At 38.0% G+C, this 26,130-nt stretch overlaps 2 protein-coding genes across 2 annotated transcripts in view; one reads left to right on the top strand and one right to left on the bottom strand.

Annotated features, from left to right (window-relative positions):
- Positions 1 to 12,119, top strand: part of LOC139981424 (glutaryl-CoA dehydrogenase, mitochondrial-like) — a 14,041-nt gene extending 1,922 nt beyond the window's left edge. Inside the window, exons 2-9 of the mRNA XM_071993800.1 lie at positions 615 to 785; positions 1,275 to 1,508; positions 1,972 to 2,101; positions 2,971 to 3,193; positions 4,638 to 4,741; positions 7,117 to 7,242; positions 8,219 to 8,379; positions 9,142 to 12,119. Coding sequence (XP_071849901.1) covers positions 615 to 785; positions 1,275 to 1,508; positions 1,972 to 2,101; positions 2,971 to 3,193; positions 4,638 to 4,741; positions 7,117 to 7,242; positions 8,219 to 8,379; positions 9,142 to 9,212 — 1,220 coding nt within the window. The 3' untranslated portion in view covers positions 9,213 to 12,119. The remainder of the gene's footprint in view (positions 1 to 614; positions 786 to 1,274; positions 1,509 to 1,971; positions 2,102 to 2,970; positions 3,194 to 4,637; positions 4,742 to 7,116; positions 7,243 to 8,218; positions 8,380 to 9,141) is intronic.
- On the bottom strand, positions 11,922 to 26,130 carry LOC139981435 (uncharacterized). Its single transcript, XM_071993808.1, has 5 exons — positions 26,093 to 26,130; positions 19,803 to 19,997; positions 17,872 to 18,012; positions 16,781 to 17,563; positions 11,922 to 14,726 (listed from the first exon to the last, which is right to left on the bottom strand). Exons 2-5 carry the CDS (start codon positions 19,990 to 19,992, stop codon positions 14,530 to 14,532), a joined length of 1,311 nt encoding a protein of 436 aa, XP_071849909.1. The 5' UTR covers positions 19,993 to 19,997; positions 26,093 to 26,130; the 3' UTR covers positions 11,922 to 14,529.

The raw sequence follows: 26,130 nt of genomic DNA, 5'->3' as shown, positions 1-26,130 counted from the left end.
ATTAACAGGGATATAAAATACCCATCGTTTTGACCATGGGATTCTCAGTCCAGCAGCCAGACAAATGACTAGGGCGCTTCTCTATATTCATCTGGCGAGCCAGTGAATAACATGACCTGTTTTCTTATCCACTCATCAAGCAGATGAATCTGGAGGGCGCTTATGTTCATCCGGCTACATGAGGGATAAGATGACATGTTTCCTTACCTGACTATCCAGCATGGAAAATAATATAGGTGTGACACCATATTTAGTGATGCTAATAACTACATTCATTCATTCTTTTAAAATGTAACTCAGCTAATGATTGATCTATGTGATAAAGTTTAACTATGATGAGATACATCAGAGAGTACTGTAGTACTGACATTTTGTACGTTGCTTACGAGGAACTTCCTGAATTTTGTTAATCATAAAATAATGGACTAATAAGTTTCTGCACACAAAATACAACACTGCTATGCATCATGGATCGAGCATGATGCACAAGTCGAACACTGTCTGGATTATATACTTTTGGTTATTAAATTTACAGCTGATTTATGACGACAGAATTTGGCGAAAAGCCAGAAAATTTCTTTTGCTAACTTTCCTTAGTGATAGAAAACTTTCAGAACCCAACGATAACGTTTCTAAAGCTAAGTCTAATGCAGCGTTTACATGGAAGGATGCCCTGAATTTGGAGAGTTCTCTCACGGACGAGGAGATCATGGTGAGGGATCAATTCCATGTCTACTGCCAGTCCAAACTGATGCCGAGAGTCATTGAAGCCAACAGACATGGAAGTGAGTGGTAGATTTATCCAAGTTATTCCATTCTTCTATAGCACCATCCATCAATGTAAATTATGCATCATTCGAGTGGCATGACGAACTGGATAACGTTAGAATAAGGAAAAGAAATTGTGTGACTTCTTTCTCTGAAAAATCTTTATGTGAAATTTTTCAAGCATATTTATATCATTTGATGATGGGGTTGTGTCTTTCATTTAGTTTTCAATCCTTACAATAGGACTGTCTGTTCTGTCTTCTTTCTATATCTATTGTTAATTATTCGACAAAATTTGATATGCACTAGGCAATAGATACTCAGTTCTTCTTTGCATATCTGCAGACAAGGGCTCATAGCACAGTCCATTAAATTGGGTAACTTTCAACAGACAGAAGATACAGTATGTGTTTATGCTTTAAAAAAAAACTGCAAGTAAATTGTTAATGTTGCAGAAACATGAAATGTAGTTAACCATTTTTGTTTTGCTTCTTTTTTTCTTTAAGTCTTCCACAGAGAGATCTTTCATGAGATGGGAGAGTTGGGTGTGCTTGGTCCTACAATCGAGGGCTACGGGTGTGCTGGTGTGTCCTCTGTTGCCTACGGTCTCATAACCAGGGAATGTGAAAGAGTTGACAGTGCTTATAGGTCCGCAATGAGCGTACAGTCTTCTCTGGTCATGCATCCAATTTACACTTATGGATCAGAGCAACAGAAAGATAAATACCTACCCAGACTTGGTATGTTCATTTTAGCTCTTTACAGGTTGTTTTTTTTTTTTTTTGGGGGGGGGTCTTATTTTGAGCATCTTAACAAAGTACAACTATTAAATGTCGCACAGTATATGTTCTTGTGATAGTAACTTGCAACTTAATTTAAATGGAAAGGTAACTGTAGGCTGTTGGACCTTTGCATATTGAACTGTTCATTACAGGCAGTGTGTACTGCTCATGCCTCTATAGGAAGGAGAGGAAGTTACGAATAGTTGCCTTAAGATTTCAAAGTATGATGTATGAGGATTTGTGTGATACGTATTGGATAGTCTGCCAGATGGACATAGTAAATATTTTGTAGAATTGCCAAAATGCAGGAAATGCATATTCGTAGATTTTGAATATCTGCATGCTGATTAGCTTCCCATATATATTGATCTTTGTTTGAAACATTAGAATTTGACAGTTTCTCTTTTTTTGGTTATTTCAGCCAAGGGAGAAATAGTGGGAGCGTTTGGACTGACCGAGCCAAACCATGGTAGCAACCCCAATGGCATGGAGACCAGAGCAAGATACAATAAATCTGCTAAGACCTACACCATCAACGGAACTAAATCCTGGTAAGTTTAATATATGGTCTGTATTGTACTGTTTATATGAGATTGACACACCAAGGTTGACCACAAATATCTGTGGTTTAATATTAAGGTTGCAGTACAGTCTAAGGGTTTCACTTTGTGAATGAACAGATAAGTCATGATTTTTACCATTTTCTGTGGTCGAGTGGATATTGGTGATGGCATTTGAAGCAATGAAGCTTAGCAATCGGGAGGTTCCTGGTTCGATACCCGGCCGGGTCAGAGTAAAGGTGGGGTTTTCATCCAAGAGTAATCTATGGATTTCCCATCTGAAATAACTGTCTAAATTGCAAAGATTTCAAATTTGAGTTGAAATGTTGAATTGGAGGGCCACCCTATGTGTTAGTTATAATCCATAAGCACTTGTGGGGTTCTCCCACATTTTGTGGTCGCTTAAGCAGTGTAAAAAACACTGCTGATTATTATTATTAATATAAAATAAAACTGTTAGCAAACTGCTTATACACCAGAGAACCTGTGTAGGAGAATGTGTAAAAGTTAGTTGGCCTGATGTTCGATCCTAGGGTAGCAGGATCTTCTTCAAAGACTAAATGACAAGTAACAGTAACAGAAACGACAAAAACATGCACAGAATACAGACAGGTTTATGAGCATGGTGAACACAAAGAGATAGATGTAAGGGGATTAGTAGACAAGGGATGGAGAGAAGAAAGAAAGAAAGAAACCAACAGGGGAAGAGGAGAGGTAGGAGATAAACAGTGGAGGGACTAAGAGAGGATTAAGGGAAGGGGATAGGGAATAAACTGGAGAAGGACCAAAACAGAAAGGTGTGGAGAAAAAAAATGATGATTATTATTATGATTATTTGATTTCATCCACTCCCCATTTAGGATAACAAACTCTCCGATTGCTGATGTATTTGTCGTTTGGGGTAAGAACGAAGTGGAAGACAACAGGATCCGTGGCTTCATTCTTGAAAGAGGCATGAAGGGTCTCTCAACTCCTACCATTCCTGGGAAGTTCTCACTTAGAGCGTCGGAGACGGGACAGATTGTCATGGAAGATGTCGAGATACCAGAGGAGAACATGCTTCCACACATATCTGGTCTTGGTGTAAGTTCATAGCAGATTGTAAGATTAAACATTATGGTCACATGATTCTGGGTCTTAAGTCCTATTCTCAATAACATGGCAGATTTTCTTGGTGTATTTGTCAGGTCTAACATTAACAATAAGAGATGGTTTCTTTCATTTTATTTCTGCAGTTTCACTATTTTAATTTTAAGTATACCTTCCCCCCCTTCCCCACCTTCCTCCCTATGGCACCAAACTTTAACATTTTAGTTCCATACTGGAATGTCCAAACTTGTTTTTGGTCGGTGCTGTCATTGTAGTATAGTCCTAGTAATGTCTCAACTGAACTTTTCTTCAGTTTGTTCAGATTTTTACTTATTTTAGAATACTTCTATTATAGGTATAACAAACTTTGTTACTTAGTGTAAATTTTGAAATTTTAGTCAAATCATGATAATCCTTACAAGGAATGACACTCCTCAGGTTCAATAAATCAAAAAAATTATTACTTCTGAAAGTGATCTTAAGCTAAAAGTGTGCATACCTTCCAGCTTTAATTTCCACATTCAGTTCACCAATTATATAATGCACAATTTCTTGATAATATGTTTCATTCATTTCTAAATATCAAAATACTAAAGTTGATGACATTAAGCAGCCAAATGTATGCATCTGGCAGAAGCCGTATGGCTCATAACTTACACCTCACGTCGTGTGGCTATCCAATTTGTAGTTAAAATTCACTTTGAATTTTGTCTTTTACAAAGTGAAAGACCATTTCAGACGGGCAAATTGTGGATCTCCCGTGTATGAAAAACCCATCTTACTTTGGCCGGCCAGTAGTCAAACCCACAACTTCCATTATGCTAGACTTTATTTCCCTTCTAAATGCAACCGCCTTTTTATCCACTGGACCATAACACTTGACTTTGCTTGTTGAGATATTTTATGTAAAAGAGAGAGTAGTACTTATTTAGCCAATATATACTTGCAAAATACATATTCTCAGCAAAATGTGAATTAGTGAATACTAGTTTAAGAAATATCACCCAATAATTAGAGCCTGGGCATGAAACACTAAACAATTTGATTCTCTCTCAACTCTAGTCCAATGACATTGAGACTGCAACTATATGATCATGAATATATGTCAAGTGATGTCCACACATGATCTTGGTAAAAGGTCGAAAAGTGATCTTCACTGTGTATCTCAAAGATACTTCTATACTCCTGGATAAATTGCACGTTGCTATGTTACGGTTGTCAACGTACCGAGGGCAAGCAGAAAATGCTGAATTCATAGTGTAACAATTAAAAGCCATCTTTCCTTATAAATAAGTGTCAGACAAATATTTCCATGTGTGTTTGCGTGTGTGTGCATACACTGTAAGCAAAAATCTATTCCCTTGTACTACATCTGGCCTGTTTCAGAAACTGGTTTATATATTAATTACATTTGTTTTTAATTACTCTCCCACCTCAGGGTCCATTCGGGTGTCTGAACAATGCCAGATATGGTATCGCTTGGGGTGCACTGGGAGCTGCTGAATCCTGTTTGGAGTTAGCACGGCAGTATTCGCTAGATAGGTGAGTAGAACAATCTAATTAGCAAGGAAGGTCGTTTGTATTAACAGAATGAATTGTGAAGTTGAACTGAGACTTGAAGAATATGAATTAATTTGTGAGTACGATTGAGTGTGGGATGTCAGGGCAGCATTCAGTTTCTCAACAGTGTTATTTTTCTCTTCGATGGTACACGTCGTAGTGGATTATTCTCGATAATCTCCTTTCTTTTCCTCAGTTGTTTAAAACAAAAAGCATATATCATGGACAAGGCGATATAGAGAGATCTATGTTACATTAGCCCATATCGTTGGCTCAGAATTTCATGAAGGTTTAATGGACCTTGTTAAAAACAAAATTCTGTAAAAATGCTACAAATTTTGAACATTCCAAAACACTGTTTTTTGTATCATTACTTATCCCTAGTTTGTGAATGTACCAGGGATGTAATGATCACCTTTCAGCAAAAAGTTATAAAGAGTGAAAAGATTTTTTTGGGGGAAGGGTAGGCAGCTGCTGTCTGGTAACAAGACTAATTGGTTTCTCGACCGTGTTAATTTTTTTATATATTTTTTATATATTGGGGAAATATCATGTGCCAGCAAACTTAACGCATGTCTAAACATGACATCACATTGTCTCCAGCATTTTTAGTTCATACCAGCATGCTGGTGTGAGCTATTGTTACAGTGCGGCATCTATCACTCTATCCGTCAACAATTGGTAAAACCGCTCCCACTCGCACAGTGTTTGATGGAATTTCATGAAACTTGGACACAAGGACCATTGGGTATAGGACCATCAGAGATGGTCCAAAATTTGGGGTCAAAAGTCACCTGTGGGCCGAAATGGGCCATTTTGTGGAAATACGCAAAATGCTTCTTCTCCAACAGATTCCATGGTCCATGGTTGAGGGTTTGTCACGATAGTACCATGGAAGTTTTACCTTCAGGGTGTTCATGAATTTGAGATCAAAGATCAACTAGGGGTCTTTTGTGGCCCGGGCTGCGGCCCTATATTTTCAAATTGCCTCCGTTCGTACAGTGTATGGCTAGTTATAATGAAACTTGGTCATAACGTTCCTCAGGATGAGGGTTACGAGGGGTGTTCGGAAAATTGAGGTCAAATGTCAATTAGGGGGTCATCAGGGGTCATTCTTTGTAATATTTTCAAATATCTCAATCTCCTCAAGATTTTGATGGATCATATTCAAAGTTGAACTGATGATTGTTGGATTGTGTATGAATAAGGTGATGCCTAATAATTTTTGGTCAAAAGTTAATTAATTACAATTAATCACCATTGTTTAAAAAAATCTGAGCCTTCTTTTTCCATAGCTCCTTTAATTTGTCTCCCAGTCTCTGCAGTGTTTGTTTACATTTGTGGTTAAGCTCTGCAGAGGCTGTTAGTGGAATTAAAGCAGGATTGGGAGTTGTTATTAACTGTTGAACTGTAAGCATGAGAGCCCTATAGCCCAATCAGCACTTGCCGATTGTTAGAAGTCTTTGAGCCTGAGGTATGTAGGCAGCCAGCTATGTCTGCTCAGGTAGAGAGGAGAAAGTTTAATAGGGTAGGTCAGTGGTATTGTTTGAGAGAGTGGGTAAAAAAGGATATAAAGGGGGAAAATAGGAATTAAAGCCTGAAATTTGGTGGGCCATAAAGCTTTGTGGGCCCTACATTTTTAAGCTTGAAAAGGTATGAGCTTCTGCACCATTGGTGCTCTAGTTAATGGTTTATGGTTAACTTTCTTTACTTTTATGCTAGATCCATATAAGGTTTTATAATAAGAGTGGTGTGCTTTTGCAGAGGTGGTCCTTTAACAATATGGAACATGGAGGTGACATTGATTTAACAGAACACAACATTTTTCCTCATTCATTTTTCCTTTTAGTATTAATGACAAAAATAAAGGGATTGCACCTCCTATTGTTGTATCACTAAAACAATCACGCTTTGGAGAAAAATATCTATAATCGATCATCCTCTTGCATTAAATGACGTTTAAAGATAATAAAAAAAAAAGAAGATATCTATATAAATGCTACAAATTTTTAGCATTCCAAGAGTTTGATGCAATACAGATGAAATTTTTAAACCATATTCACCTCACCTCACATTTTATACACCTGGGTGAAGAGAGGCAATGGAGATTAAAGTGTCTTGTCCAAGGACACAGTGTAATTATTTGGACTCGAACCTGAAAACCTTACTTCACAAGTCCACTGCCTTACCCACTTGTCAACAGCACTCTTGACTAGGAACAAGTTAGTGGTTTTGGTTTGGTTTATATCTCTCTATATTTATCAGTCTGAAGATGATATAGAGTATGGTATAGAAACATCAGGGCAAACTTCACAAGATCAGGACAATTCTATTTCTATTTTCTTCAATTTCTCCAGGATCCAGTTTGGCGTTCCTTTGGCTCGATTCCAGTTAATCCAGAAGAAATTTGCGGACATGTTGACAGAGATATCGATCGGACTCCAGGCCTGTATCCAGGTCGGCAGACTGAAGGATGAAGGAAAGTAAGTAAAAGTCCATAGCAACGACAGACTGAAGGCGATCTGGACTCCTGAGTGACAACAACTGTCTCCTCCCCCGCCCCCCCCCTCTGTGTTAGTGGCACTGAGAGCAATGTAAATATTATGTGTTCCTCAATCCCCACCCTTAGACACAGTGTAGAGATTAAGTCCACTTCTGAAAACCACATCTTACACAGATAGGGCAGACACTATACTTGCAACTTAAATGTACATGCAAGCATCCTAAAAGTCTGATTTGAAAAGGACAGCTATGGAGGCTAGTGTACCCACTCTTGTGGTAGACCATCGGGCACTTTTCAACTGCCCAACCCTGAGGTCTGCTAACCCTCACCCCAACATCTCCTTCAGAATTTAACACCACAAGTAAAACTAAATCCAACGCTCAACTTTGAAGCAGCTTATTGATTCCTTGCAGAAGACAATAGGAATCTATTCAGTGGTGTGTGTGTGTATTGTGTTATGTGATGTCTTGGTTTTCTAACCGCAACAGCTCAAAAGGAACATGCTGGTTTAATTTCACACAATTATGTTGATCCATCTTTAGTAGTGAGGACAAGAACCCTCTTAGTGAGGTGCACAACCCTATTGTTGTCATGGAGGTAATAGGTCAATCGAGGTCACCAGATAACATTTTATACATGATATACTCCAAAAGTAAAGTGTTAGTGCTAAGTAATAGTCCTTTGATGGACTCTACTTCTAATGTAAATCCACCTTAGAGAACCAATGGAAAATTGTGTGGATGTCAAACAGGATCATTAGGGTTCTACAGAGGTCAAAGTCATTATTGTATTAATGATTAACAGTCTTCCTCAAGTTCTAAGCTGAAATTGTAAACAATTAATACTACAATACTTCTCTGTGAATGTGATGTCTTGTGGTCGATACTTGTAAACATTCATTATGATATTATTACATAATCATGACCCGCCTCTATATTCCATTTTTAACTTTGCAGAGCCGCCCCGGAGATGATATCCATGATAAAGCGTAACTCCTGCGGAAAGGCGTTGGACATCGCCAGGTCCGCCAGGGACATCCTGGGAGGTAATGGTATTTCGGACGAGTATCACATCATCAGGCATGTCATGAACCTCGAATCGGTCAACACATATGAAGGTAAGACCCAGGGGCATCGAGAGACAGGTCAGGTCCAATGGCCAATGGTGCTCCGGGGGGATGGGGGGGAGGGGGTCCCCTTTCTGCACTATTGGTCATTTTTTATTTAAAGGTCAATGGCAGTGACTTCCTAATTTCATTTGGAATACTATACAGGACAACAAAATAGCCAATGCAACCTTTCTAACTGCACTCAGAATTTTCTTGAAAAAAGAACATCTTATTATGCAATTGGTGTAGTGATGTCATGCGGGGGGGGGGGGGGGTGGGGCCCACAAGCTTCAAAACATGAACCCTACTAGGCAATACACTACACATATGGAAACTTGAGAACCAAGGAAAAACAGCTCTCTTACAACAGACCATAACAGAAAGGATGATGCTAAATTTTTAAATTGTAAATGAGACAATAAGAATGTATACTGCAAGCTTAATGAAATCTGTTACTTGCCGCTTGACCTTTTATTATGTCACAAAAATGCGAATACACTGTTCTTTATCACATTATTGACCCTGTTACCCCACCTAGTTGACCCCAAGCCCCCATATTGACTCTGGGCCTCAGTGCTGTAGCCCCTTCTTTTCAGGCCATGTAAGAATTGCCAAAAATTAATAGACGTGAGCATTTCCTTGTTCTTTCACTTTATATCTAGAAATGGCTCATTCAGATGTAGTCTCTGTTTCGGTATCAAATGTTGTCACTGTTGACGTTATGGAATAATTCCTTCTGATGCTCAGTTTTTTCCATTCTTTTTTATCAAGGTACACATGACATCCACGCACTGATCCTGGGCAGGGCAATTACAGGAATCCAAGCCTTCACTGCAAGTTAAAACTCAAGTGTCCAACTTAACATCACATCACGCCTGGCAATATGAAGTGAGCTCATAACCGATTGAGATGGGTTTCCTCACTACCAGCAGATTCATTTACTACGTGTCACTCAAATTGTCTGCATTCTTGAGGCTAAGCATTTTTTTTCTGAAATCAATTTTTTTTCTGTTTTTATCAAAGCCTTCTGCAAATAAAAGAGAAATAGTTTGAAGTATTCTCGATACCTGATGAAGTCACATCGTTTATCTATACGTGATATGACTCTCTGAGGTATTGAATAATGATAAATGCTCTAAAAGAAATAAGATAATAACAGGAGATTGTTTGAAGGGCTGATGTAGGGTGTGTCGTATGCCATAGCTTGGACTTCTACTTGTGGACAAGTTGTTTTGAACATTTTAATTCCTGCCAACCTGCTAAACATGATTCCTTTTCTAGAGTGCCAGTTACCATGGTTACATCACTGATCATGGTTTTTTTTAAATGCTAATATCTTCAAGAGTAGAAGCTTTTTTCACACGTTTTTTGGTCCTATATTCCAATATTTTATATCTCATATGAATTATGAACACTGAAAGATACAGAAAACAAATGTTGTACATATCCATGTTTATTATTATAAATATATATAAACATTCACATATATTTAATTATTAAAAAAAAAAAAAAACACATAAACACACATTGCCCAACCCACCCATACATACCGCCTGTGGTTTTACTCTGAGCATAGAAATCTGAATGAACACGTAGTAATGTGTTGCTGTTAATTTTTTCTTTGTATTTCCAATCTCTTTGATTCTGGGAAGTACACTGGTTTGCTAGATCTATCTGTAGCCATGGCGATGCTAAGTATGGTCCTGTCGTTGATTTTATAGGCCTCTGCTCATTGATATCATATTCTTAACTTGAATAACGCTATGCTGAAATTCAAAGAGATACCAGATCCAGTCCGAATTTCCAGTACTTTTATACGGAAAAATAACGATAAATACAGAAATTCTTGTTTATTTAGTCTGGAATATTGCTTGCACCCCTACAGTATGTCAAAATAAAATACCTGCCTGAAATGATCAAACATCTCTAGTAGTATTACGGCTTCTTATATCCTCATACATGCTTACTCCGACTTCCAAATTAAGTATTAGTCACTAACGATCATAAAATATAATTAAAACACATTGGTGTATTATCACAGTCAGATCTCCGCAGTCAAAATGTCCAAAGGTTTGTGTTGTAAAGATAGTTAAAATAGGGTTAAACTACATCACTGTAATTTATGTCAAGCTGATGGAACTGATCATTTAGGGTTGAATGCAAACATGTTATATCAAGCTGTTTATGTGGAAAAGATACAAAAAATAAGTCTTGAGTTTGGGTGTACGGTGCTCATTTCCAAGGTCTAAAATTTCTATTGTAAGAATTAGATATCTCATAAATTACAAAAACCCTGTGCCACTTGTGTGCTGGTTTTACACATTCTTCTTTCATTGACACATACATGGTTGTCTGTCTGATTTTAACCATCCACATGGGGTACTCAACCTTTAAATATGACCTGTGACATATTCGAGTACTGATCCTTCAGAGTAACTTCTGTTAGGGGGGTGGGGGGGGGGGAGTTTGACTATCAGCGTAGACCCCTCACTGGTCCTTTTTACTTTGCACAATAAATTTATTACATGCCGGTAAGTTTTATCAGGTTTCAATTTGAAGGGGTAAAGCGTGAGTTTCTCCGAATAAGACATTCAGTATCATGGCGAAGGATTACCAGCAATATTTGTCTTGATTGATAGAAGAAGGTCAAATGGTAACACAATCTCCGGCATTTAATTATCCTGAAGTAGTAGACACGCGATATTAGCTTCTATACACAAGTAGCTTTTCATTACAGTCAGGTGCTGTTTTATAGTAGATCTTATTTACACATCTGCTGTTATGAATCGTAAGTTTTATTTTCATTTGCAGTGATCACTTATATCTTCTTTCATTGTAACATAGGCATAGGGGATTAATGTTCTAAGAGATTATCCCCCCTTCCCCCTTCTAAATGCTCAATTTTATGGTATAACTTATTTAAATTTGTAGTGACAATATTTAAGTATAACTTATTTTTAATGATATGTGCTGACAAAACAGTCATTGGTTGCTCATAATACTATTGGAAATTATTGATAAAATCAGCTAGCTGTACTCCAGAGTGACGAGACAAAATAATTAATTTACTTTTGATGAACTCAATGTAGGCAAGCCCAAATGCAGGGGGATACAAGAGTGTACAAACCTCCCACCCCCCACCCCAACTTCCACTTTTAGAAAAAAAAAACTTTACAATTGATAATATGCACAACCTTTCATGTAGACCTACTTAAAGAGCTAATCATGTTCCAGAATGAATAATTTCAGGCCTTACAGTTCATGGGAGTGAGCTTCAACGGCCCCACAGGGCCACATCCCATCCTGTTTTAAATTCTAGATCTGCCCCTGATAGATATCAATATGGGAATCAAGAGGAATCAAGAGGATTCTTTAGCAGGGTGAAAAAGGTAGCACCAAAGTTTGACAAAGTTACCATCTTATCTTTACACTGTGTGTAAGTAACCTTTAAGAAAACAACGTTTACATTCATCATAGTATAGGTATGTTTGGGGGAGGGGGGGGGCAGGTAGCGGCAGGGGCTCGCTTATTGATGAAATGAAAGACTGTGAATTGGTATTTCCCGAGTTTCTTCTTCCTCCTCGCCTAGCTGCGTTAAAACTTGATATCAATGTCTAATCATTTTTAATGAGAAGACATTGATGTTGATTGGACCCCGTGCAAATGCAATTACGTGTCATGCACACTTGTGGTAGGCCGTTTCAATTGATGTAAAAAGACAGAATGAATAAATTACAAAAGAAAACCAATTTAGATTCGAATAATGTTTCTTTGCCTCCTTTAAAAAAAGTTGCAGCTACTCTGAAAATGGATTTACGTTATACAAAAGATTATTACGTGTTCGAACTTTTATCCCCAGGCACACGTGGAATCATTTTAAGTACAGTTAAAAGTCGCACTTTCTTGCTGGGTACAAACAAGAAAGCATTTAAGAGCAATGTTTCTAGAAAGTATGTCAATCGGCGCCACCTTTCCCACATACCGAGACCGGACGTAAGGCCAGGCTTGTTGACCGAGTTGTACACATGATGATTGCACAGTGGGTGGGGGGATTAAGGTGGGGGATTGGGGGGGAGTAGTCTCCATGGACCCCAATGAAAGATCGAAAGTCAATGGTTGTTTAAAGCTAACAGAATTCAATCCCTAGTAACATTTTTTCTTAGGTGGGGATGTGGTCAGTAACATAGGCGTAGGAGCCTAATTTGATTGGGGGGGGGGGGGGGGGGGGGGGCTGTAACGACTTGCCCGAAAAGTATAACCAAAATTTTTCGCGCGCTCCGCGCGGGTTCAACATGTTAATGTGCATCTATATAGGCATGCATCGGTTATTACATCACATGCCAATAACATACAATCATTTCCCGTGTTATTACCCTTCCATATTGGTTATAATTATTGGGGAAGTGGTTACAATAATAATGATAATAATAGCATAAGTTTAACCATTGAAAAACACATTGCAAATTATTTTACTTTCAGTAGGTGCCCGAAAAATTCACAGCATATTGCCCGAATATAAAAAAAAATTGTTGGGGGGCTGCAGCCCTCCCCCGGACAGCCACCCCCGCCTCCTACGCCTATGGTCAGTAATATAAGCTTTTGGTTTCAGCATGACATTTTGTGCAAGGACATGGTGTGCAGAAAAGTACATAATTGGTCAGACCTTAATTGATATAATTTATATGAAATTGAGAATGATTTGTATTTTTAAGAACCTAAATTAGTAATTAATGAAAGTTTACATCATGTCATGGTAATAATTCATTGAGGCTCTCACTATCTTTGCATACATCCATGCTCTCACCATACTTAATTGGAACAGGTTTAAGATGCTATTTTAAGATGTTATTTGTTTATAATGTTAGTCAGAAATTACTGCACACTATCTTAAAACCGCTCTGATTTCTAAATGTTAAAGACCTCTGGGATTTATTTTGACACAGAACACTCGACCTTATCCAGTGCGAGTTGCCCTTATTAGTGCTGGTTATTTCAGTAACTAAATTCAGAGACAGATATTGTCCAAATATTTGCCCAAATAATATGCTAATTGATGGTCATTTGAAGTCAACAGAGGTCAAGTCTGGAAAACGTGTGAGCTTTTAACTTTCAACTTTTGATGAATGTCTTTTGTGTCAGGACTTGACCTTTCCTCTTTCAAGTGGCTGAAAGGGTTTTCCATTTCTCCAAATGACTGTCAGAAGGTCATACCTTTGCCAGGCGCAAGCCAATGGGTGGGGCGAAGGGGCGACCGCCCCCCCCCCCCCTTGAGCATATTTTTTGGGGTATGATTTTATGATATCGCTAGTAATTTCAAGCTTACATGCAACTTACAAGGCCTGGGAAGTGTCATTTCCAGCAATCTGGGGAGGCTTTTTCAGCCAAAATTTTATTGTACGCTTCGCGCCAACTCATGGTGGCGCTACGCTTAGATAGTTTCCAATGCCCAATCTACGGCTCTGGTAATTTGCCTACAGGTTCGCCCCTTCCTCGGCAAATTCCTGGCTACGCGCCTGACCTTTGCAATGATCAAGCTATCTGGTATGATGTTATGATACTTGACTTCAGGACACATTTTCCTCAGAGTCAATACTTCTTTTAGTGTCTACATCAAGCCACCCGAATGTTCTCCTTCATGAAAAGTGCCAAAAAGCAATAGGAGATATACCGTTTTTGATATGTTATCAATCAAAAAACATTATGGCTTGCATGTTGAAGAACATGAATGGAAGTACATGTGGTGCAAAAAGTTGGTCAATGGAGGCAATTTTAATCCTCTTTAAAAAAAAATTCAGGCTCTGATAGCAAAAATCTGATAAAGTCATTGATGGCCAACTTGTCAGCGATCCAGTAATGGGTATAGCGTCTAAACTAGTGAGAACTTCCATCTAGACAAAGAGACCACATTACTTTGTGATTTAGTTTGTAAGTCAATGGGGCTTTTAATGGGCGTATGCTACCTCAATTGTTCTTTCAATAACGTGATTTCCATATACAGTATACAAACGTATATAAAGCAAAAGGATTCACTAAGGCCGCTGACTGCCTGCTTTTACAATCCCAAGCATTTTTAAGGCATTGCTCTCCTACCATAGAATAATCACAACACTGATGATATACAGACGAACCGTCGCGAAACATCGGGTTATTAAATATTTGTCATCTTTGGTTGAATGATTTCACCCGCATCTGGTTAGGTTCTGCTGGTTTGTCTATTTTGGGGTGTAACTTCTTATCTTCTCCCCCCATGTTGGCAGCAATGGTTATAACTAACATTACTATTGCTTTCAGAGCACTACAACCAGCTAACACGTAAAATAGAGCCTCGTAACAGTTGCATGCCTCGTAGATACCACCTGTTGAATACATGGAAATGGAATATATGGTTATGAGAAGACAAAAAACAAAACAACAACAAACATCCCGGAAATGGTTGTAACGACAAGTGATGATAATATAAACGAAATTTCATGTCATTTCATGTATTTTTTTTAAATCAAAAGAACCGTATACCGTTCTGTTCAAACCTATACAAAATACTGGAAATTGTGGGTCCATTTTGACGGAAGATTTTTCTTTCCCCTTTAATTCAAAATCACATTTCCCTCTTCCCTTCAAAGCCAGTGCAACCCCATCCTTTAACCCCTTTACCCCCCCCCCCCCCTTCATATTGAACCCTCTTCCATCGCCTCGCGTAAATCATTAAGGACCACAGAAAGCGTAAAAGTGACGGAAAGGCCGCAATTTACATTATCACGCAAAACTTAATTGAAATAATTGAATTTTTCTCTTATTGTATCAAGATATGTAAAATGAATACGACTCAACGTATATGGATTAACCTCGGTTGCCGTAATCAATCAATTTAGCCTTAAAGGAGCTTTCAAAAGTTAAAAAATATTTTCCAGCTGAATATCTTTACAACAGAACTTGATATCGAGGTATTATCCACACTGACATTTTTAGTTTTCTTGCACTATGACATACCAAAATTAAAATTCTGCTTACTAAAGCATCCTATTACTATACCTCAACCCACATGTTAACCTTTGCTTGCACGATTGGCTAAAAAGAACCCACTGATTTTATTCTGGGTATCCCACCCCCCCCCCCCCCCTCCCACCTAAAGAATACGTGGCTGCAACTCTGCATTGAAAAGCACAATTTCAGTCTAATCTTTGACTCGCCCTTATGGAAAGCCGTTTTAACATTTAATAAGGAATTTCAGATATCTCGAAATACTTTCAGATATCTCAAATTAAATTACAGATATCTCCAATTTATTTAAGATATCTACAAATAATTGCAGATATCTTAAAATCAATTTCAGATATCTCGAAATACCAGAGAATTTCAGATATCTGAAATTGAATTCGAGATATCTGAAATCGAATTCGAGATATCCGAAATTAAATTCGAGATATCTGAAATTGAATTCAAGATATCTGCAATTCTATTTCAGATATCTGAAATAGAATTTCAGATATCTCAAATTCAATTTCAGATATCTGAAATAGAATTTCAGATATCTCGAATTCAATTACAGATATCTCGAATTCAATTTCAGATATCTGAAAATTCCTGATTAAATGTTAAACTGGCTTCCCATACGTGCCATTTTAACACTTAATCGGGAATTTCTGCATATGCATTTCAGATATCTGGAATTCAATTGCAGATATATATAATTCAGTTCAGATATCTCGAATTCAATTTCAGATATCTAAATTAGAATTTCAGATATCTCGAAATATATTTCAGATATCTCGAATTCAATTGAAGATATCTGAAATAAAATTTCAGATATCTCGAATTCAATTTAAGATATCTCGAATTTAAGTTTAGATATATGAAATAGAATATTAGATATCTAAAATAAGAAACAATTTAAGATATCTAAAATTCCCGATTAAATGTTAAAATGGCTTTCCCTACGCCCTTAAGGCTTAAGCAGTGCGAACTATCATTTAATAATAATATCGATGATAGCATATTAGTAGTGAAGAATTATCCACGATATAAAGCAACCAATTGACTTTCTAAGGTTTACTGAGCTTCATCAGAAACATTCGCCATTCGCATATTCAATCGACCCTTTGATTGAAAATTTCAATCTGTTGCGTCTTAAAGGTTAACAGTGACTAAGCTTAGACGCAAAGGAGGAAGGGGGGGGGGAACAACTTCGAATGGCAGTGGGACATTCTACACCACGAATTTCAGTATTGGAATTCCAGTTTTCAAATACCGAAATTGCACTTTTACGTTACAAAAATGGATACCTTCCATTGAAAACAAATATTCGCAATTCTACAGCACGAAAAGAGGCACACGACCCCTTCACCCCCGCCCGCCCCGGCCCGGACACCTGTCAGTGTGAGGGGTATGCATAATTATACATAACTTTACATACCTGAAAGTATTCCAGATGTAATTTCGCCTGCTCCGTAGAGAAAACACTGAGAGCCGATTGCATAAGGAAATGCTTCTGGTGTTACTACAAAGCTGACGATACCATTAATCATGGACACCTGTAGATGTATCATCATTCCAGTCATAAATGTCAGTAATAGCCAGACGGTGAAAGACTTTAAAAACGTGTACAAAGATAAAGTTATAGTAGTAACCAGACACGATATGGTATAAAGGATCAACACATGAGTTGGTGTTTTCGACAGGAAATAAAACACCACAATCGCCATCAGTTTACCAATGATTCCACCAGCACCAGATACGGACGCAATGAGAGAAATGAATTTGGTAGTATGGAATTGTGGTTGTGCCTCGGCGAATGGAATGATGTACAAGTTGAAAGCGAAGTATGAAAATTGATGAAGGAAGACGGTCGTTGCTAAGGCAATGTTGATTGTGAAACTATCCGTTGGTGAGATGAACGATTTTAACGATTTCAGCAATCCGTTGGAATTCGAATCAAGGGTGTCTTTCGTAGGTACCAAGTCTACCTTTGACCTCAGTAAGCCTATCGCCGGTATTCCGTTCAACATCAACGCTCCCATGAGAAGATAGCTACCAAAGACCCCGTAAGATGCCAATAGGAATTGGACGACCGGTGGAAGCAAGAAAATACCAATCGAAGTTGACGACGATAAAACGGACATGTAGAAAGGATAAGATTTCCCACATACGGCGGATAAGTAGATGACAATATTAGGTATCTGAACAGACAGCCCGATCCCTGACAGAGAAGAAGAAGAAAGATATATGTGTAAAAGTCTGACGTTTTGATCCTAGCAGGATCTTCTTCAGAGGCTAAATGACAAGTAACAGTAACATATAGGACAAAAACATGCACAGAATACAGACAGGTTATAATGAGCATGGTGAACACAAAGAGATAGATGTAAGGGGATTAGTAGACAAGGGATCCACCCCTTGTCTATACTTATCTTTCTTTTACACATTCTCTTAGACAGGCTCTTTAGTGGATAAGCAGTTTGCTAGCAGTGTTATTTTATTTTCATATATATTTATACATATACTTACCTACCCCAGTGAAACATATGGCCAATACAATGGAAGAATTGGCGAAACTCACTAAGCTTAGAAACACCCCGCTAATTATAATTCCAATAGACATGTTCAACCGGAACGGAAAATAGCGCATCAACAAATTGCCGACAGGTGCTGAGGGAATGTCAGGAAAGAGAAGAAGATCAGAACTTTGGATTATCGTAGATCTTGTTTCTTTGAATTGCTTAAAACATAGAACTAACGTGTTTATGAACATATTTTATCATAGTCCAAACAGATGATAAGTCCATAGCCAGTCTATTGCTGATGATAAAGGAAATATACGCTAAGGACAAATAATTATCCGCTGCTAATTGAAATAATTCAAATGACCAAAATGGGTTCAGAAATCGTGATTAACTTGCACTATCATGCAAAGATTCGTTTATATCAATCAAAAGAGGAGGGAGTATAGGGCCGGGGGGGGGGGGGGAAGGGGATCACCAAGTCTAGCGGAAGTCCCACTACAGATCACTTGCCAGAACCTCCAATCCCTCCTTCACTAATATAGCTGCAAAGAATGCAACAAAACATTCAGAAAATGTCGTATACTAATTATTATTAGCCCACATGAAACAAAATAATGTTGCAAACTCCCAACCTCCACCTTGCCCCCCCCCCGCCCACTGATGTTTTGCAGCGGATTTATAGACTAATGCGAAAATGTGACTGTTATCACAGTAGTGTATATCTTTGGTATATATACGTCAGGTGGAACAGATGCAATCGCGAGTAAAGTATAACCCCATAGCGACCTACTGTGTTTAAATCACTCTAAGAAATGTACAAATATAGTATACACAACAATAGGTATATGAATGCATCCACCCAAACTGGGTTAAAGCTTTGCCAAAACAAAAAAGTCAAAGATATGTATATTGACAATATACATATTAAAATAATTTTTCTGCAAAAGAAAATCTCTGCTCTGTTCAATTTTAAGGATGCTTATAAGTTAGATTATGCCAACAATGTTATTTATAGGATTAACTGTCCAGACTGTGATTCCTTTTATGTCGGAGAAACTAATAGACGAACATCTGATGAGCTCCTTTGGTGGTCAGAAAGGCGCTATTAACCTTCATTGTACTGCGCATAAACATCATCTGCCTACTTTTGTTGACCATTGTGCCACTATTGGTAATGAACCCCAGTGGTTCAGGAGGAAGATTAAAGAGTCTCCTAAAAAAAGACTTAAATGCTGACCTATTATAGAAATGTAGCGAGCTACGGGTTGGAGCTATTCTAATCCCTATTTACTTTTTATTGCTGGTTGTTCTATTCATTCCTAAGTTAAAAATATTCACTAAAAAATTTGCTGGTTGTTCTAAGTTTAAAAGTTTCTAAGTTTCTTCCTAGTTTAAAAATCACTCATGCTTATCACTATTGGCGTCCTTGGATGTATATTAGCCCTTGTATTTAATTGATCTTGTGTTTTTGCCTGACGATGGAGTGGTGACCACTCCGAAATATAGCAGTATGTCGTTGTTAAAAATATTCGCTAGTTTATCTTTCATATTATCAGTATGGACCACTACTATTTATTTAAATATATATATATATATATATATATATATAAATGAAAATCGTAATCAATTGGAAAATCAAGAACAGTGAAAAAACTTTCAGCCTCCACCGGGATTCGAACCACGGGCCTTCCGCTCTGTACGCGGACACCCTAACCACTAGGCTATGGACGCTGATTGTATGTCCAGAGGTTCGAAACCGGTAAGGAAGGTCGTAATTCCACTGTAGGCGTTTGTCACCTTTATCGAACAATACTAGTTCTGTTTTTGGTGACATATTTTGCCTTACTCTTGAGATATATATATATATATATATATATATATCCATACATACTATCCAGTGTTTGGCCTGAGTTAGTATGTTCTATTAATACTGACCTAACATAAAGGATGTAGCATTCATGAGGGAAAACATGAAACCGGCGGATGTACTACTTAATCGGAATGTAGAGACCACGCTGTTATAGAGTATGCCTTGGATTTTAGGACTGCAGAAAACTCTCAAAAACATCGTAAAGGATAAGACAGCCGTTGCCGTAATTGACCCCCAAGTCGAGTCCTCCATCATTAAATCTGTAGCAAAGATTAGAATAAATTCCCAAATTGTTGAAAAAACATGGTTTAGGGTGTTCTTCGCACACATATGTAACCATGATGTACCGTTCACTGTCGTTTATACTAACCTTTCATTGTCAGCCATTTTACAATTTGTCAGTTGAACCAGTCAATGTGGGATAGGCCGTATTGGGAATGGGTTCCAAATTAATTCTCTACGTTGGCAACAGAAAAATATCAGTGGTTGGAACAAAAAAAGGAAGAGAGAACCATATATCTCACTAGTGAGATTGAGCAATGTACAGGGTAAATAGGTCGCTATACTCACTGATCAAAAGACATGCTCGATTAGTCCAAATTGTGGGTCGATTAGGTTTTCGCAGGTCGTTTGAAAATACACAGTGGCGTGCACAGGACTTCAAAAGTGAGTTAGTGAGGGGTGGGTGTGGTGGAGGTCAAATGCTCAATCCCCACACTGATTTACGTAGGAGAATGAACCAGAGGCGAGTGAAATGTTTATACAGGAAGTGTGTGGCACTGGGGTCGTTAAAGTCAACTCTTATGTGGGTGGATGTGTGTGTGTGGAGGGTGGGGGGGGGGGTCTGTGGACCGTCCCATCCGAAAACGTTATCAAAAGTTTAGACTTCAAATGGTGCATTCTGCGAATATTTAGACTATATATTAGGTTTATTAATAACTCTAAAAACAAGGTTTTGCAAATAAATACTCTTGAATTTTCTGTGTCGGGTTAAAAAGAGGGATATACACCCATAGCAATTATCTCGTTCTTTCCTGGCTGAATTTAAAAAAATCCCCCTACTGCACTACCCCCCCCCCACCCGACCGAGGATGGGAGTTGAGGGCGTGGCTCTTGCCCCCTCCCCCCCCCCTTCGCACACCCTGAGCGAAAATAACAAACTGCGATCGTAATTGCAAACATGCAAACACGGTGACTCCATGCAGTAGGTCCATTTTAAAATTACTCTAATTATGTTATGTATATATGATATAATTACATACGCATATAACTATATGTCTTTAATAAAAAAAGTATATGTATATTGCTCATACAGAAGTCGTCGATAGCCTTGGTGCTCGCCACATCGGTTAGAATCTGATGACATATGCTGGTTGGACGTCAACTCACATGTGTAGATATGAAATATGTTGTCGGTATCACAGCTGCTCTGTAGATTTATCGGAAAGTCTAGCATGACGATGCATGATAGTCTATAGGCCTACCCTCCAAATCATCATGGCACAGCAGCAATGTCCACCAGGTTGAGGTATAAGCGGTGTCACTACCCAATGCCATATGCAGTTAATGTCTCAGCCAACTAAGGGCATTTTCCACTTGGATATTATATGTATTATACAAAATATTAAATATAATATAATAAAGTGTCGTCCTACATGCATGGCTTCTTGTTAGGTTTCTCCGAGAAGTCGACTGATGTATTATGAAGAAAGTATATGAAAACTTGAATGACCGGAAGCAGATGTTTATTTGTAACGCATGCATGTTTTCCCGATGCACAAAACTGTATGCCCCCATTAAAAAAAAAACACACATTAATGATTCTGTTAAGGTACTTTCAAGCAGCTATTTGCATTAACGATCTTTAATTTAAGTATTGCCCTCAACTTTAGTCGGCTACAAATTTCCAAACGTGTTATCCTGCAGGTTCTTCCATGTTATTTCCAGACACTGGGGACTTGTCTTCAGTGAGACATTTAAGTGCCTCAGTAAGACCAAATTCTATGAGGTTTGGCAGTAAAATGCTTGTTGAAACCTTTGCACCAGTCAGGACCATTTTTTGCACATCTGCCAGGCCAATAATACTGAGGAACCCATTAGTTTTGGAAAATTCCCGATCACATTCGATATCCACAGCTTGATTCATGTCCAAGAATGAGGGCAAAAGGAGATATTTCATAGGTTTATTTTTAATGTTAGTTTTTACGCGTGTTTAATAGTATCATGGGAAAAAAACAGTGTCTACGTTTTCTAATCGGGCTTATACAGTTGATAATACGTCCGCGATGGTTATGCCAATCTAATATTAGGGTTAAAAAATTGTCGGAAACGTCAGCGAATTTTGCGCAATGCCAGAGAACAACACGATACAAACAGCAGAGGGAAACATATAAACAATGTTCCTATACCGTAGATTTCACCCGCAAAAAGTTGGCGATATTTGACCTTTGACCTTCACTGACGCGTTCACTGTCCACGTTTTAGGTTGAGTAGTACATTATCATACCAAATATGTTTCAACAATATCGGACGTCTGTAAATACATCAGTTTCTGACTTCTGTTCATGAAATAATCGCGTTCTTTTAACTTGTTGTGGATTTTAAAGATTTCGGTATTTAACCCCAACGCTTAGACGATTTTAGTCCATATACTTAATGACGAGTCTTATTCGGCTAAGATAAGCTTATAAAAAGCAGAGAATTTTACCGACAGACACGTTGAACTACTTGAATCATTCTAAGTAGGCTATGTGAATACCATGTCTTATGAAGACAACCAAAGATAAAAATTCTACCTATCAAACAGCCTTGTAAATAACCCACTTATTCGATCGGCAACAATTTCTCTAGTTGAGTCAGTTCAATTCAGTATCGGATTTGTCGTACTGAAGACCCTCAGCAATTACTTGAGAATGTAAAGAAGCCACTATAGGCTACTATGTATTTGATTATCACGAGCTGTAAGAAGGTTTCAAAGTCCTGTATAGTTTGTCCTGGTATACCTGTGCATGCAAAGGGTACTTATTTTCAGTTCTAATTTCTACTCTGATATCTTCCCTCTTAACGCCTAGGTAACAATGTCAACAATGTTATAAGTCCAAAAGACGGGCCTTTTCGTCTTTTTCAAGATCAAGGCTGCAGCTGTTATGCATCTTCATAAAAGCGTATTTGAGCTGATTTTTAGCCATTAAAATGGTTCATATACATTATAGATAAATGCAAGGTGATGCATTTTGGTAGTAGCATGGAGCTATAAACAGATAGCTCCATCAGTGGCGGAGCGTCCATACAGTCAGGGGGGCGGATGCACCCCTTGACGGACTCAAATGGGCTGCTGGCGCCCTTTTCAGCTTTTAACCACTTTTTACTTATTCGCGATTATTGACTTTTTTATTGCGCTCTCATCTACCTATTGACATTTGTCACATTTTGTTGGCGATGACACCTATTTATTCTTCGTTTATCTGCAAATTAGCAAGGCCAGGAAGGGTCATTTCCGGCGATCTAGGGAGTATCGTTACTCCCGCTCCGCGCCAACCTGTGGTGGCGCTCCGCTTAGATAGTGTCGAAAGCGCCCCTACAGACCATTCTCGCCCCCCTTGACCAATACCCCTAGATCCGCCACTGAGCTCCATGGTAGTAATAACCAAAAGTATACCTACACTCTTAATGGTGAGGAGTTACAGGAGGTCTTTGTTGAAAGAGACCTAGGTATCTACATTGACTAATCTCTGCAACCTTCTTAACATTTTATATATCTATAAACGTTTATTATTTTTTATTATTTATTTTCATCGACTATGTCGGAGGAATTTGTTGCAAATAAAGATCGAATATATGCCTGCTATTATTCTTGCTTGTTGGTAACGGTTAAAATCAACAGTGGTTTCAGTTAACAGCTACAACAAATAAAATACGCCCGATATTTGAAAAGCGCCATGATCCGTTATTCAGTGTTTCAAGACAATTTTCTCAACGTTAGATAATTGATGAAGTATGATCTGACTTATCATAAAGGCAACACAAACCTCTTGGATCAGAGAAGTGGCATTAGAGAAGCTGCTACACCGACATGAAAAGAGAAACCACGAGATCTGTTTCCTAAGTGCAAATGGGCTATAGTAACACGATGAGGCTATATACTGCACAGCTGAGTACTTTTTTTTAAGTAAAAGTCGCCCAGGAAAGAACCTGGGCACGAAAACCAAACTACCGAACGACTGATTCGCTCTCCAGTCCCCAGTCCCCATGCATCGAGACTGTGACTGTGTGATCATCGTCAGGTGTGCATCACCATTCCCCTCGAAAAGAACACATACTACACATGATCTTATACTGGAGTGCCGAAGCGTGCTGATAGAGTATTGTTGATAAAACGAGGACGCTTCTCTTTTTGAAGAATGGTTTGAAAATGGAATAAGGGATTTAAGTAATGGAAAGAGTGGTATAATCGACATGGAAAGAGTGGTATAACCAATATACACAGAATAGTATAACCAACATGAATAGTTGGTATATAACCAACATGGAAAGTGTTATAACCATCGTGGAATGCGTGGTATAACCAAAAAGGAAATTGTGGTGTAACCAACATGCACAGAATGGTATAAATAAAATGTAAATAGTTGGTATAAACAACATGGAAAGTGTTATAGTCAACGTGGAAAGAGTAGTAAAACCAAAAAGGAAAGGGTGGTGTAACCATAATGAAAAGGGTAGTATAACCAACATACACAGAATGGTATAAATAACATGCAAATAGTAAATATAACCAACATGGAAAGTGCTATAGTCAACGTGGAAAGAGTAGTATAAACCAAAAAGGAAAGGGTGGTGTAACCATAATGGAAAGGGTGGTATAACCAACATACACAGAATGGTATAAATAAAATGCAAATAGTTGGTATAAACAACATGGAAAGTGTTATAACCATCGTTGAGTGCGTGGTATAACCAAATATGAAAGGGTGGTATAACCAAAATGGAAAGGGTAGTATAACCAACATGCACATAATGGTATAAATAACATGCAAATAGTTGGTATAACCAACATGGAAAGTGTTATAGTCAACGTGGAAAGAGTAGTATAAACCAAAAAGGAAAGGGTGGTGTAACCATAATGGAAAGGGTGGTATAACCAACATACACAGAATAGTATAACTAACATGGAAATAGTTGGTATAAACAAAATCGAAAGGATGTTATAACCATCGTGGAGTGCGTGGTATAACCAAAAAGGAAAGGGTGGTGTAACCAAAATGGAAAGGGTAGTATAACCAACATGCACATAATGGTATAAATAACATGCAAATAGTTGGTATAACCAACATGGAAAGTGTTATAGTCAACGTGGAAAGAGTAGTATAACCAAAAAGGAAAGGGTGGTGTAACCATAATGGAAAGGGTGCCGTGTGACCAACATGGAAAAAAAGTGTGATATAACCAACATGGAGTGGTACCGTAGTATATAGAAAGGATGGTATAACTGACACTGAATTAGTGGTATAACCATAGAAAGAGTGCTATAGCCAATTATATGAAACGGATGGTGTAACCAACATGGAAAGAGTGACGTTACTAATATGGAAAGAGCGGTATCAAAATGAGAAGGTTCTACCAGGATGGAATGAACGGTATAATTAAGAGAAATGTAATAAACACATCCATGAAACTACATATCAGTCATGCATGTAGCAGTCGGTGCTGTCAAAAGTTGCGGGTAAGTTTGACATCATGCATGGGTACTTCTGTTCACCGAGACACAAATAACGTATCACTTGATCATAGGACATTGCGCAGACCGAAGCAGCCTTTGTTAATTTAATGCATTGTAGTGAGGTTAGCAGTATATTGTCTCCGTAGTATGCTACAAAGTGGAAAATGGTCAAACATATACTTTTACTTAAACTTCTATAATTCTACTACCAGCCTATACTAAATTCTACACCCTCGTTTTTTTGTGGAAATTTATTGCCTTATGTAACTTTATAACCAATTTGTAACTCTTGATAACTAATTATAATTGGTATCGGTACTCCTTAACTTGATCAATTGATTACATTTTTTAGCTTCGCAATTTTCATTAGTTGTTTATGTAATGGTAAATAAAAATTTTTATGAAAGTTTATTTGCATAAATATCAGTCTTTTTATCATCACAGCATATCCAATAATTTCAGCTGGATGGATGGATATAATATACTGCTCGTTTACTGTCGTGCTTTCCACCATTTTATGTTTCATACAGTTTGCAACAGAGGGCCTCGGGAAGATTAATCTCGGCTTACCGAGTTACATTCTTCTGTGCGAAAGTTCAAATAAATAAAATAAAATAAAAATGAATTATTTATACTTACACACACATACTTCTCCGCAGTGGTAACAGCTGTGGTCT

The sequence above is a fragment of the Apostichopus japonicus genome, chromosome 2, assembly GCF_037975245.1.
Source record: "Apostichopus japonicus isolate 1M-3 chromosome 2, ASM3797524v1, whole genome shotgun sequence".
Taxonomy (NCBI): domain Eukaryota; kingdom Metazoa; phylum Echinodermata; class Holothuroidea; order Aspidochirotida; family Stichopodidae; genus Apostichopus; species Apostichopus japonicus.
Note: the sequence above shows the minus strand (reverse complement) of the source record. Positions and strands in the feature narration are given on the sequence as shown.